Source organism: Myiozetetes cayanensis, unplaced genomic scaffold (assembly GCF_022539395.1).
Source record: "Myiozetetes cayanensis isolate MyiCay16 unplaced genomic scaffold, myiCay2020 scf1, whole genome shotgun sequence".
NCBI lineage: Eukaryota > Metazoa > Chordata > Aves > Passeriformes > Tyrannidae > Myiozetetes > Myiozetetes cayanensis.
This window is the reverse complement of record NW_026086604.1, coordinates 147,035,402-147,050,432: the sequence shown is the minus strand read 5'-3', so window position 1 is coordinate 147,050,432 and position 15,031 is coordinate 147,035,402. Positions and strand designations below refer to the sequence as shown.

At 41.3% G+C, this 15,031-nt stretch overlaps 1 protein-coding gene across 3 annotated transcripts in view; it reads left to right on the top strand.

The window, feature by feature from the left end:
* The window catches only part of CTDSPL (CTD small phosphatase like), an 82,516-nt gene that overhangs the window by 37,057 nt on the left and 30,428 nt on the right, over positions 1-15,031 (top strand). For all 3 annotated transcript variants that reach the window (XM_050320831.1, XM_050320853.1, XM_050320842.1), the window contains exon 2: positions 9,847-10,001. In XM_050320831.1, coding sequence (XP_050176788.1) covers positions 9,847-10,001 — 155 coding nt within the window. The remainder of the gene's footprint in view (positions 1-9,846; positions 10,002-15,031) is intronic.

Here is a 15,031-nt window from a genome sequence, read left to right as displayed (position 1 = left end):
AAAAAAAGAGAACTAAAACTGTCACCTATGTTTGAGTCAGCCTGTGTGTGGCAGGAGGCTGGAATAAGCTCTGCTTAATTTCACAACTTCAGGTTGTGAATTTGGCCATTGGGAGGAAAGAAAACCCTGTTAAAACCCTTGTAAACATGTGTTTATTGAACTGAACAAACTTGATAAGGAAATGAGCTCATTGTAGGTCTGATGTCCAGCAATATCCTTCAGGTTTGCATCTCTGTTTGTCTTGGAAAGTTAATGGACTGGGTAAAAGCTGTGCAGCAGGTGAGGACCTGGGTGTTTTACGCACTGTGTGGTGCCTGTTGAGCACAGCAAAAGGGGATTTTACAGCTTTTTCAGTAACTTATACTGATTTCATGGCATAACTTCTTGAGGAAAATGAGGCCTTGGGCTGCAGAGCCCCTGTGTGTGTCCATCTGTCTGTCCATTCATACCATGAGTAACAAGAAAACACTCTCCCAAAGGGCCTTTCTTTAGCTTTATCACTCTCTTTTGTTCAATCAGCATTGGTTCAGAGGCTTTTTTTCTTTTAGATATTATTATTAAACCAACTTTGAATGGAATTAGTGAGTGAGGGGGCAAACATCCGAGTGCTCTGATTGTGCGGTGGCTCCAGGTGCCGCCTGCTTGCCTTTCCTGCGCTGGAGCTGCTCGGGGTTGAGCAAGTTGTTCTTTTCTGCCTTTCCCACCATGTCCCACGTAAGCACAGCCCCAGCGGATACTGTACATATTTCTGCTCTATAAACACATGCTTGTTTACGTTTGCTTCCTCGCCATCCCGACTGGGATCCTCTCCCGCTGCCAGAGGGGATCAGCCGTGACTGACAAACGCGGAGATCCGGCCATTTTGACCCCGTGTGCTGCTCCTGTTTCCATTTGTTTGTTTCCCCTTCGCCTTCCCTCCCGAGTATTTAACAAATTGTTATTAAATATCTTCCAGATTTTTTTTTTTTTAAAGAGGCCAGTCTTGGAGCAGTTCGAAAGAGTCGGGGTAGGCAAACATCTGATCTGGTTACTGCGTGTTGCATTAGGGTTGAAGGCAAAACTTAAGTGCTGAGTGAAATAGAAATAAAGCAACCTCCTTGTTTGCAAATGGGTGTTTTCTGCAGTGCAAAAATCAGTTCTGATTGACTCCTGTAGCTTGATCGTAAGCTGCTACTGATATTTGGCAAAATTTTCTTCAAGCAAACCCTCTGCCATGTTTGCAGCGCCCCGTGGAACCTCAGCGCTGCGGGTTTTGCAGCTTTAGACTCCCAGGTCTTTGCTGATCCAGCTTCACCAAACCATGACGTTACACCAACACTGCAAATCCATGGAATTCTTTTTATCAGCAGAAAAGGCCGCGTTGGATTCGCAGGCCACATCTGCTGGTGAACTTTGTGCAGTCTATTTTATTATTTTTTTTTCCCCTCTCTTTTACTAGAAGAAAGGTTTGTTTGTTGGCGGCTGCTCGGGGCGGGACAGGAATGTAATGCATGCACAGACTGCGCAGTATTTCCTGTTCAACTGCCGCTCCAAACCCCGGCGCTGGGAAAATCTCCAGATCCAGCAGCTCAGCCTTTGCTCAAACAACCAAGAAATGCTGCAAGCTCTTCAGGTTTTTTTTACAGAAAGTATAATTTTTAAAGCAGATCTTAGTGTTGTGCTGCTGCCGCTGTAAATGTATCAGTCCGTGGATGTTGCTTCTCTGATATTTATAGATGTGGACTGAGACAAAACATTGAGGTTCCTGAAGCACTGTAGGGACAGGGAGATGGCTCCATAATGTCACTGCAAGAGGTTTATGTTTATTTTGTATCACAGTACATCTCCATAGCATTGCCTGCATACCTCAGTCAGCTTGGTTTACCACCCCATTACAAGCCGTAGTAATCTCGTGGCACTGGAGCTACTTTTTCGTTATTTGCTGTATTTTATTTTGCTCTTAAACTGGTTTGAAGCATCCCTTTTGCACTGTGTGAGTTCCACTCCAGAAGTAGAATATTTTGGTTCAGCAAATGGGGGGGGGGGAAAAAAGCTTGGAGTTTGATCACTTCTGCCAGCGAGCACCAAACTCCAGTGCTGTGACCTGGCCTTGTGTGTAGTGTGAAAGTGAGATGAGGGGGGTTATTTCTTATATTTTTTTACCTCTTTTTTTTTTTCCACACGATAGTCTTGGTCCTTTGTACGTGTTTCAGACTGACGATCTGCTGATGGAAGGGTGTGGGGCATGGCTACTTATTTTATTTACTTATTTTTTTAAGTTTACTTATTTTTTTTAAAGCAGATGTATGTTTTGAGAATTTATATCCATAGGCTCCTCTGGAACCAAGTGCTGTGGCTCTTCAACTTCAAAAAAATGAAATAGTAGGAAAACATTTGACTCTGAACTGCATATGTATGCATATATGTGTGCATATATGCACATTAAAAAATGTTATCTATCCTTGCAGCACCTTTTTTAGTGTGTTCAGCAGCTCCTTAGTCCTGTGTAAAGAGGCAATGAGTGTGCTCGGGTCAGCCTTGAAGAGCAGGGCACATCCATCCTGGACACTCTGTCGAGGGATGGACCAGGTGGATGGATGTCAGGGCAGGACAGGTACTGAACATGCCTTGGATTCTTCTCTAGCTCCAAGGAGAAAGCAGGCAAGGCTGGATGGGCACGTTCAGCTCCTCTTTAAACACTGTCCAGCTGTTTATGTAGAAGGCAAAGGCACAGCAGCTCCCTGGCTCGTGCTGCTTGGAGGAGTTACTGGAGGTGGACATCTCCCAGCTTTTCCTTTGTGTTCTCATCCATCTTCTGTCCCAGTGGCAAGCAATACAGGCACAAAAATGGAAGTGCTGTGTGTTAATTAGTTCCTTCCTGGATCACGGGAGACCTGCTTATGAGTCCTTAGGAGATACAGATCTCCGTGTGCTGCTCCTCGAAATTGGAAGTGGTCTCAGTGCAGCCCTGTCAGCTTGTCAGGCACTTGAGCAGGACAGGAGGCGGGCAAAATCTGCTCTGCTTAATTTGAACTTGGAGATATTTCACTCAGAGCATCATGGTTCAGCAGGTTAATTGGGTGGTTAAAGCAGTATTTAACTTCCCAGCTTCGTTATGAAACGTGGATGCCCCCGAAGCAGCGGATCTGCCTGCAGTATTTGGGCTGAATAAATGCAGGAGTTGGGCTCTGGTAGATGCATTTCTCTTAACGGGGTCTTTCCCAGTAGCAGCCCTCCTGACTTCTTGGATACTGCAAGAGGTGTTCAAATCACGGCTCATGTGAGAAGCTGACACACATGAAGATTATACCATCATACATATGTGTCCGACCAAACCGCCGTGTGCAGACTGAAGGGTAGCAACAGCTTTAAGGTTTTGGAATTTGCCTTGAGATCTGTCAGCTTTTTGTGCTGTTTTGAGCCTTTTCATGGTTTCTTATCCCTCCTTGTCAGTTGAGAGGCTTCTGTGTACAGTTGCTGTTTTTAACATTTACTGGCTACGTTTCACGAAGCCTCACAGCCTGAGCAGAGACAGCAGTGCTGAGTTCCCAGTCATGACTTAAAAAAGTGACTTTAGAGTTTCACTGCTTTTGATCCTTAAAATATGAGCATCCAATAACTAGTGGCAGGTATTTAATCCACCCAGATTTGAGGACTGTAATAAATAATTCATGTAGGGCAAAAGAAGGGTTTTTTAGCTTTAAGCTGCTGCAACAGAAATGTTTTCGAAGCGTTGTTTGTTGAGGCAGAGGTGGTTTTTTTTATTTTGTACATCTTTAGCTGTCTTAACATCCATCCTGATGAGTTTTGTCCTTTTGTCCTAGGTGCTATGTGAAATTGTATTTTTGTAGGACTTTTGGAGGTATGGAAAGCGAACTGTAGTGTTCTGATACCCGCTAGGTAACTTCAGTTTGAATGGGATAAGCTGTTCTTGTGTAACAATATCACTTTAGCACAAATGTCGCAGTTTCTGAGCTTGTTTTTCAAAACGTCATGGAATGGGTTAGTGAGGGTAATGTTCAGTTTTTCCTAAAGTTCCCTAAAATAAATCATATTGACAATTTTTGAGATCCAAGTGCAGTGACCTAAAGAAATTATCTCAGAAATAAAAGCAAGTTATTTGGTTATTTTTCCCCCATATCCTTACCTGTCTTACATATTTAAGCTTTTTTCTTGCCCGTAACTATGTGATCAGCTCCATCCAGAGCAAACTACTAATGCAGTGCCTGTGAAAGTGGGATTGTGGAGAGGGAGAGCTAAATGGTTTGGAAAGATTTTTATTTCACTAAACTTATCTGGGATCCCTCCCTTCAAAGTAATAATTTCAGTGGAAAAACCAAAACCTTACACTTATTTAATTATTCTGTTGGAGGGGAAAAGGTTGCCAGCCTCAGTCAAAATTAAGATAATTCTGGGGTCTATCATGCTGTATTTCAGAAGAGCAGTTTGCCTGGGCTGTACATGATTGAAGGTTAAACCAGTTGTGGGTGGTTGTTTCAGGTATGTGACAGTGCTGTCATTTCTGTATTTTCTGCAAAGTTTACAAGGGAGATTAAACCTTTCAGTAATAAACTGCAAGTGGCATTTAAAACCAAAGTTACATGGGCGTCACGTGCACATTTGGCACCAAGTGTTGTAAACCAATTTTTATCCTGGCCAATACATCACAAAAAGAAGAGCTGTACAAGCAAGTTAATGGTTTTCGACTTTACTGTTTCTGTCTTGAGGCGTGTAGAATATAAAATTTTACTTTTCTAACAAGATCAGATACAACCTCTTAAGAAGTTTGAGAAATTAGGCATTTCTACTCATGTATAGATTTCAAAACTGCTTCCTTTGAAGAAAGGCTTTGTTTAATATCACTTAATTCTAACTGGGCTCTTTCCATCCTGTGTTATAAACAAACTTCTTAGCAGAGAGCTCGCCCTACCCAGATGTTCGTTTTATTGCATTTAGCGAGTTCATCTGTAAGCGGAAAATCTCTTCATTACCCAGCTTGCTTTATTTGGGAGAACTGGATATTGCATTCATTTAATTAGGAAAAACCCAGCGGCAATTAGCTCACTCATGGCTGCAGATGGGCTTGGAGCCTTCCAGTTATCCCATGGTGGCTTCCTGCAGCAGCCAGGGGTTGGTTGTACGAGGCTGCACGGCAATCTGCTGTGGAAATTTCACACCCCTGCAGCAAAATTGGATGGGAGAAGCCCTGAACTGAACTTTTTTAGAATTCAGTGCATGAGGGAAAATCTTTTCCTTTACTGTGTGGCTTCTGCTGCTACTGGAAATGTCCTGGTGGGAGAGGAGCAGCACAACCCTTGTGCCTCCCAAGGATGGTTTGTGTGAAGGGAGGTTGGAGAAGATGCTGTAGATGAGTTCTGGTGTTAATTTCTATTATGCCATTTGCCTGTAATATTTGGGCCTTGTTGTGGGGTGGTTTTCCTCATGTTCTCTTTGTCCAACCCCCCAATATGGTTCCATCTAAGCTTACGTGGTACAGTAGTTTATTTTAAAACTTGCCTTTATCTTTCCTTGAACCCCTCCCCAGGCTTAGTGGGTTTATGAGGACTTGCCAGAAGACCTTGATAAGCGCAGTTCTGTGGACCAGCTTTGGATTCCAGAAGGTTCCAGGCAGTTCAGGAACTAACATAGCCACAAGCAGTGGGTGGGTAGCACATGGGTAATGATCAGTGAGTCTTGTCCTTAGAAATGGCATCTGGAAATTGTAGGTCAGACCCTATACTTCTGAATTAGGGGAAATCTGTACCAGAGGGTACAGATTTCTTCCCTTCTACACAGGAAGAGCTGTGCTCTTTTTTCTGACCCCGCTGCAAGTAACCTTTTCCAAATTCAGATATTTTGACAAAGTGCTCCACTGAAGGCTCTTGCAGACCTCCATGAGATCCCTGGGGAAGCAGTTACACAGGGATCTGTGCAGCCTGCTCTTCAGTGTGGCCTTAAACCACATGGAGAAGGAAATAAGGTGACAAAATTTGTAAGGGAAGCGCTTGAGTGTTTGTTTGTGCATTTTTGTAGATGTGCACCTGTATATACATCTAAAACCAAACTGAAGAGTTGTGGGAGGGCAGCTTGATTCTGAATGACTGGCCTTTAAAATAGCAGATGGAATTAAGTGTAGATACATGTGACATTTTCTGCATGGGAAGAGATAAGAATTCTTGATTTACATTTGCAGTGATGCCTGAAATATCTACTAATGAAGAGATCTTGGTGTTACAATCAGATCTGAAAAATCGCATTAGCCCAGCGCTCACTTGTTGTAAAACTCAAATAAGATATTAGGAAAGATTAGGAAAGTAAGAGAACAAAGTATTGTGTGGGTGTATAAATTCATGGTGCTCTCCTTTCATCCTGGATAATTGTGTGTGTTCCTCCTGCTCAAAAATGTGAATTAGAGACTGTAGAAACAAGGAGGGTCAGGGTGAAGAAGCAGCTGAACTCTTGGCAGAGCTGTGGACCTTCCTGCCATGGGATGCTTTGGGCACTAAAAGTCAGTGTAGGTTCAAAATGTGATGGGACAAAGAAATGAAAGTGGAATTTGTCGACGACTGCTCCAGAAACTGAAATTGCAACTTCCAAAAGACGGAAGGGGGGGAGGGGAGAAAATGCCCCCTAAATTCCGTGTGCTGGACGCCACTCACACTTGGAGTTTAGCTAATTCAGTTTACCCTTCCATTATCATGACTACCTGGTCTAACCTGTAAGCTTTTAAGGAATGCCAGGTTTTGTCCTCTGCAGTTTTGCCTTTTTAAAATTTACTGGCAGTGATTCAGTATTAATGCTTCTTTTCACCTTTGTGGTGGTTATGTTTGCACTGTCACTGCTTTAAGAAGAGCAAATCCAGCAAACAGCACATGGATTGCAGGTGGTTCAGTGTAACCAAGGAAGGAGAAAATATTTTCCATGATGCACAACACTGTCATAGTTGCTAAAAATGAGATATGGTGCAAGTTTTTTCTACATATGATAATAGCTGTGCATGTTAATACAGCACTGCACGTAAATCCACTTGGATTTCAGTTCCTTACTGCATCCAGAATTATCATTTATTAAGTCACAGTAAAGCCTCTAGAATACATTATTTTTAAAGAATATCCCTTTAAAGTAACATCTGAATTAGTGGAAAGACCTATTTAAAACACCACTGTGTTATGAATGGCAAAATTGTCAAGACTAAAACCAACATGAAGGATTATTTTTCCTAGAACAGATATTTCAGTAAGTGAAAGGGAGTGGTCAGATTTCAAATGTATGATTTGATCCAAGTATTCTTAGAAGGTTTGACCCAATCAGTATTTCTTTTGTCTGAGATTTTTGAATGTTTATTTTAGACAATTTGCTGTTTACTGCCTCTTTCTGTGGTAAGTAGAGAAAGATACAACTGTTAGTTTTGAAATGGTTGTGGTGTTCCCACTGATCTGCTGCAAGTTAAGAGTTTAAACACGCTGCTGTAATTCGTACCTGCATTCAAATGGCATTATTTGCCCTCATATTCTTAAACAGAGGCTGGAAACAAAATAAAAATTATGAGGAAGGTTTCTGTGGCACTAACTGCATGGAACAGGACACACAGCATTGTTCTTCCCGTTCTAATTTCAGCATATTTCAATTTTTAATGTCGGAAAGGAGTTCTCCTTGCCTGGATTATATTGCAACAAACTTGCTTGTGTTTGCTATACCAGTTCTCTTGCTGTTTTAAAAAAAGTACTTCCCAGCTGCCCAGGCATCCTTTGGGGATTTCTGAACTCATGTTGCTGCAAACAGAATGTGACATTCCGAGAATGAGTCTTTTACTGTAACTTGTACCAGCAGTGGCCAGAGTTGTGTGTGTGTTTTCTGTTTGACTGGAGTATTGATAAGCAGTGTTAGATTGGTTTCAGTTTACAGATGCCTTTTAAAGTAATGAAACACCTTCCTTAGGCTCACAGACACGCACAAATCTGTGCACAATTCTGACTTTATTCTCTTACCTGGAGCAGTTTTTAAATGGTTGAAATTTTTACAGACTTTTAGTTTTTGATACTGGTGCACTTTCCTCTTAATTATTAACTGAACCTGAGCATTGCTCCCTGCAGAATCCTAAAGTAGTTTGAGCTGGAAGAAACATTAAAGACAATCTGGTTCCAACCCCCTGCCATGGGCAGGGACATTTTCCACTATCCCAAGTTGCTCCAAGCCCTGTCCAGCCTGGCCTTGGACACTTCCAGGGATGGGGCAGCCACAGCTTCTCTGGGCAACCTGTGCCAGGGCCTCACCACTTTCACAGGGAAGAATTTATTCCTAATATCTCATGTAAACCTCTCACCTTTCAATTTGAAATGGTTCCCCCTTGTTCAGTCACTCTCTGCCTGTGTGAAAGTTGCTCCCCCTCTTTTTTGTAAGCCCCCTTTATGTACTGAAAGGCCAAGGGTACAGACTGTGTGGAGATCAGAAAATCACTGTTGGACTTGCTGGACACCTCGCAGGTGCTTTTAGAGGTGGAAGTCTGGATGTCTAACTTATGCTGGGCCTGCAAAATCAGAAGATTTAGTTTCTGCTTTCAGAGAGCGCTTGAAAGGTCACTCAGAATCTGTATTGTGTGGCTTTCTTGTCAGAGCACAGGGGTGAACGTGCACACCTTCAGAGCATGGTGGAATCCATCCCTCAGGTTTTCCAGGGAGATCAGTTCCATTCTACACCCAACTCTTCTTCCGCTGAAATTTTCTTTATGTATTAGTAATTGTGTTATTTGTGTTGATGTATTTGTACATTCAGGTAGACGTGGCAGTCCCTAATAATCTGAGAGGAGAGGAAAGATGGGGAGTTGTAAACTGATGTGTGTGATGGAACTCACTGAGAATTCCACTCACCCTCTAGCTTTGGGATGAGGGAGTGTTTGGTTTTGTACAAATACTTTTAGATAGGTAGTACCTGGAAGTGTAACAATGGATCCTTAAAATATTTGGTGATCAAATCAAATATTACTTAAAATAATTTAAAACTTTTTTTCATCTCTCCTCTATTACTCCATTTTATTTTAGTGTGTATTCAAGATTTAATTCTCAGGAGTTTGAATCTTAGTGGAATCCATAAATTCCCTAGAAATCCCTAGAAATGTCCTACGTGCGTTTCTTTCCTCCAAACTGCTTTTTATCTGCAGTTTTCAGTCTTTAAAAATGCTGCACTTGCTTTCAGTGAGCTGTACGTAATTTTTTTACCACGTTACTATTTTTTTTTTTTTCAGTCCTGGTGGACCAATAAGCAAGCTGAAAAGCAAGGCCAGGGCTCCTGTTTATTTAGTAACACCCTCTGCAGCCTTGTTCCTGCAGCTGTTGGTGCAGCTCCCAGTGCTGCCTCTGGGTTGTGTCTTTCTGTCCTCCAGCAACGCTGTCAAACAGTAAGAGAGGAAACTCAGGAACATCTCAGAGTTTCTCCTGACCCTTGCAGGAGTTTTAAATGTTCCACACGTGGTGCTGTATTTGGCAGGAAACTATGCCCGGGCATCAGCAGGCGTTCGGTGGGTCTCTTTTGGTTTAGATCTTCTGCTTCCTCAGTCCAGAGACACATTTTAGCAGCAAGTTTTTGTCTGTATTTACAGTATCTGCTTTGGATATTACTTGGAAAGCTCTCTTGGAATACTGTCTCGGTATGATTGTAGTGGGCTGACATCACCATATGAGTCTAACAAGGGAAAAAAATGTGTTGAGATGGAAGTGGGTCTCAGGATGATGGAGAACCTCTGTAAGGTTATCTTGCTAAAGACTTCTGAGTACAACAACTACACATCTTAAATGCAGTTGTTGTGGTCTGGAAAACCAGGTGTGTGTACATGAATTTATTTTTCTGCTGTGTGTTTTTTTTTCTTCCCAGTGTCCCAATGTAATATCAGCTTGAAGAAGCAGAGGAGTCGAAGTATCTTTAGCACCTTATTCTGCTGCTTTCGTGACTACAATGTCGAACCACCATCTACCAATAGCACCAGTGCTCTGCCTCCTTTGGTGGAGGAGAATGGAGGACTTCAGAAGGTCAGGATTTTATCTTATTTTGCTGTCATACTGGTCTTTTTTAACCAAGGTTTAACTCTGCTCCCAAAGGTTTGTCTTAACTGTTCCCCCTCCGAGAGAAACCTGTCATGCTTTACAGAAAAAAAATCACTGTCCTGATGGTGAATTGCTAATACTTTCTATTCAGTTGCAGTTTAAAGCTAGTATTTCCATGGAGAGTGTTGGCTGTATCTATTTTATAAGCAAACAACATTTAAAACCTGACTTGAGACACTCAAATAAGGTAGACTTCTCATAAAATTCCAGCTGCTGAGTTGTCTCTGGCTTTGGTTCCCTTTCCTGATTTACAGAAAGGGTAAAATGTGTCCACTGGAGCGTAGTGGAACCTTTTAAATATCACTTCAAAGGGGTTTTTAGTGACAGAAAAGCAAGTCATCACAGGGGAGAAGCATTAAATACAGCTGAATCCAGCCAGAAATATCAGCTTTTGGCCATTTTTTTCCATATTATTAAGCTTTGTTCTACCTAATAAGTCAAATCAATTGATAGAAATTTTAGCACTTTGAATCATTTTGTGTAACAGCAAAATGTTACTTTCATTGAATTCTAGTAATTATATTGCTTTGCCATATTCATAAAATCACAACACTAACGATTTTATGTGTTCTTTTTAATTCTGGTAACGCTGAGAGCGTTTGTGTCACGAGCTGAAGAATTTCAGTTCAGTATGGCAAACACAGGAGTGCCATCTTTTCCATGCAGTTTTCCAGGACTTTGAAATTGGAGATACAGGTGTATTCATGGTGGGGAATAATAGCAGAAATGGAGATCACAGAATCACCCTCCTGCTTTTCTCGTAATTTTTCATGTCTGATACAGCTGATTCCTTACCTACCTTGTTCAGTCCATTTTATCCCAATTTGGATTTTGCTGGTTATGTTTGAATTCTGAAAAGCTCAGGAGAAAGAGCAGAGGAACTGCTTGGTGAAAGCAGATTAAAGTGATGGAGACTGAGAGTACGTGTGGAGGTGAAGTCTGAACTGGAGCAGTTCATGCTGAAACTGCTCACGCAGAGGTGAAGTGCCCTGAGAATTCTGCCAAGAGGAGGAATTGTACATGTATTTTTAGACTTCTTCTGCTAGCCAAGGTACATTCTGACTGAAATGAGGGAAATCCAGCCTGGATGTGCTGAAGGGAAAGCTGAGTAGTGTGTAGCATGTGCGCACACATTCATCTGAGAAACAAAAAGGAATGGGAAGCTATTAAAATTCCCCTTTCCACTGTGCTGGGGAATGGAAAGTAGGCTGAAGTGAGGCTACTGGCAAAACTACAACTGAGAGAGAATGGGAGTTCATTAGAAAGAAAACCATAAAACAAAGTTTTGCTTTTTCGCTACAGAAAACATGAGTAAAAACAGTCTGGAGCCGGTAGTTTCCAGATTGTATTTTGTGAAACACTTAATTACTTTCTAAGTAAATCTTATGCCTTGAGTGAGTGATTGGCTCATGTGCTCACACAAGTTTCCATCCCCACTCTACTGCCTCGGTGAGCAGTTTTGGAGTTGTGGAACACTTGTACACGAGACCAAGGCACAAATCACAGCGTTCGTAGAATTAGCAGATTAAAACTCGAGTAAAAAAATTCAAGGGGTATTTGGAAGAGAAGCATTCATAGAATTACCAGGTTAAAACTTAAGAGAGTAAAAAAAAAATTCAAGGAACATGTTGAAGAGAGTTTAATTAAAGAGTGTATTTTCTTTAATTGAATGAAAGGCACTCAGGTACTCAAACCTTTATAGAAGAAATCAAGTACAGCTGAACTTTTAGGTGGTTCTTCAGTGCAAATAAGTCTGTGATGTGGCTATTTTAAATGCAGTATTAAGGACTAATAAGCTTTGTATGTGTTTTTAATGTGCTTTTTTTTATTGAGTGCTAACATAGTGTAAATAAGAAATTCTTTAAGGAAAGAAAAAGAATGTTGAAGACTTGGATATGTTGGAATATTGTTACCCTGTCAGGATGGTACTTTTTGCCAGGAGAGCTGTTTTAGAACTGTGCAGGCTGCTTGAATTTGATGGAGTTTGATGCTTTCACACTGAGCATCTTGTCTAGACTCAGAAATGATAATTAATGGGGGAAAGTACATGCAACAGTGGGCTTTGGATTCTAGATTGGTGACATTAAATGTCCAGGAATGACCAAATTACCTGTTTCAGGAAACAAAATAAAGGTTGACAACACACTGCTTAAACCCCTCTGCTGTTAAATTAAAGCTCTTTTTTACATTTTTCTCATTGCCAGGTTAGAATTCTGTTGAACTGCTGCTCAAATGATCACTTACTTATACCTGCTATCTCATTTATGTGTTTTATTAATTAATTATCACATTACAGTTCACTTCTGGCCATGGCCCAGTCAGCTCAGGTGTTGTGACCCTTTCCTTCAAAAATGAACAATAAACATTTACCACTAGAAACTCATATAAAATGGCTTGGATGTACTTTCCTTCTGTCTTCACTGTTCAGTGGAGTTGTTACATGAAAACTGGTGATAAAAACTTCAGAGGAGGGGAAGGAGTGGGGAAGACAACTGCGGGTTTCACAGGAATTCAGTGTTTGTTCTGTGTTGCTTCTGGCATATTCTTGAAGCTGAAGTTGACGTGACAAGCTGACTCCCTTCTAATCAGGAATCTTAATTCTTTAAATGCTGACCTGTTCAAAAGGAGGGAAAGCAGGGGAGAGTATTCTATCAAATAATTGAAAACACGGTTGTGAAATTTTGTTCAGAGTAATTGCATTGTGTGATTTAATTTTTATTATTACTGTTATTTGGCTTTATTAGAAAAAATGAAATCAGTGCTTCAAAGTAATCAGTGCTTCATGATGTGGCTTGATGATGCTTGACATGTCAAGTGTCATGTCACTTCTTCATAGGATTGGAAGAAACACCAAATCGGGCATGGTTTTGAATAAACAATCTTTTTCAGCACTGACTTCTGTTCTGTTAGGGGGAAAAAAAAGCCCAAAAACTTCTTTAAAGTATTGAGTTCACTTTTAAACCTTCTCCTCACAGAGCAGCTGCTTGTCCAAGTGTGACTCTAATACTGGTAATGAATGGTCCATTCTGTCTCTAAAGTTTCAATACAACATTTTGTTTCGACAGTAACTTGTATTTACTGAAACTGTGGTATATTTGTTTTTCTTAAAAATGCAGCAGCCATTTAGCACAGCATGGAGATGTATTGTGAAGCTGCAATGTCTGTGACAGTGGGTACACCAGCCTGCCTGCAGCTTGGATGCTGAGCCAGATGTGTCACTGGGAGCACACAATGTTCAGCCTCATGAAACCCGTGGTAATTTTTTCCTGCCTCCTCAGCAGCAGGCAGCTCCCCAGCACCTTCCAGCCACATTTTATTTTTTTTTGTTTAGGGGACAGAGTTTTTGTTTTCTTCTGAATAAACTCAATTCTCAACTCCCATTCTTCTCTTGGCAACTTGACTCGATTTGTGCAGTTTTCTGGGCGTGCTTCTGGATGTAAGTTTTTTTTTTTTCTGGGTAAGTCTGTTATCTGAGCTTTGAGGTGTTTGCAGATAACAGATTTCATTCACTCAGGCTTCAAGGAGTGGGATCCAGAGAGAGAGAGAGGTGAAAACAGCTAGATGCAAAATAGCTTTTTGTTCCCTCTGCTCTCAGCCCTGGTGGGTGAGGCAGCTCTGACAAGTCTATTGGCACTTTGCCATTTCGCTCACAACCCACTTCCACCGGAGTCATCCTTGCTTTTGTTTCACACTGAGATCCAAATCAGGCAGATGGCTCGTGTTAACGAGATGAAGCATGAATGAGGGAAGTTTTTTTTTATAGTTGTTGGATTAGAGGAGAAGGTCTTGATCCACACTCAACAGGGAAGAAGACAGAATTAGAAGGAGGTTTATTCTGGGGTCTGCAGCTGCCCCTGCTGCTTGCTCTGTAACTGAATTCCCACCTCACCCATCCTAATGACTACAAAAGTCAGGGCTCCTTCTCCCCACTGCTTTTTGCTGCACCATCATCTCCGAGGTGATGTTGGAAAGCTGTTTTGATGACCTTTGGTCATGTCTCCCAACACTGTTCTCTGCTTCAGGAATCTGTTTTTAACACAGAGCAGGAAAAAGGATCTTCTCTATCCCACATGAATATGGTCCATCAAAGTGAGAAAAACAGCTTGTGGGGAGCGCATTCTTGAGGTATTCTCACATTCTCCTTCATGCAGGAGACCTTGAGGAGCAGCACAAGCGTGGTCTCTTTGAGGAGGAGACCATTAATGACACGCTTTCTGAATGGATGTGGCATCCACTTTCACTTTCCAGTGTGAAAGAAGATAATTCAGATTAATGCAAATCCTAGTGCTTTTTCTCCTGCTTAACTAACTTTGCTGATCTGAGCAGGAAAATTCCTAATGTTTGGTTCTGTTGGCCAACATCAACGTGTGGAATGGAAGGTCTGTTTAGAAAACAAAACCCCCTCTGCATATCTGTGCTTGGTTCCTCTCTAGTTGCTTACTCATTCTGACCTCCTTTACCTCCCAAAAAGTCCTCCATATTAAGAGGCAAAGCTTGATATTGAAAGTCAGTGAAAGAGTCCAATAATAACTATATTACTGTTTTTAAAGAACCTGTCATGGTCTAGAATATGCTTTGTGTTAAAGAAATGGATATGATGAAGCTGATCAAAATAACAGATTTTTCTCTAAAATGAAACAGCTCCTTATCTTTGAATACAGACTGTTCTTAAAAAAAAAAAAAATCAAAATAATGTGGCCTGTCACTTGGTGCTCATTGATCCCACACAAGACCATAGACAGCATCATTGAACAACATGGTACTTGGAAATGTTGTGTCTCTAAACCAAAATTACGCAGCTAAGGGAAGAGATAGGATTTATCATTTCATCTGGATATAGTGTGCCATGGAAAAAAAAAAACAAACCCTGATTTCAATGGCTGGACAAATCAGTTCCTGGGTTATTTTAGCGATACAATAGGGAAATTTTGGCATTCTAGGAACAGCTTTGTCCT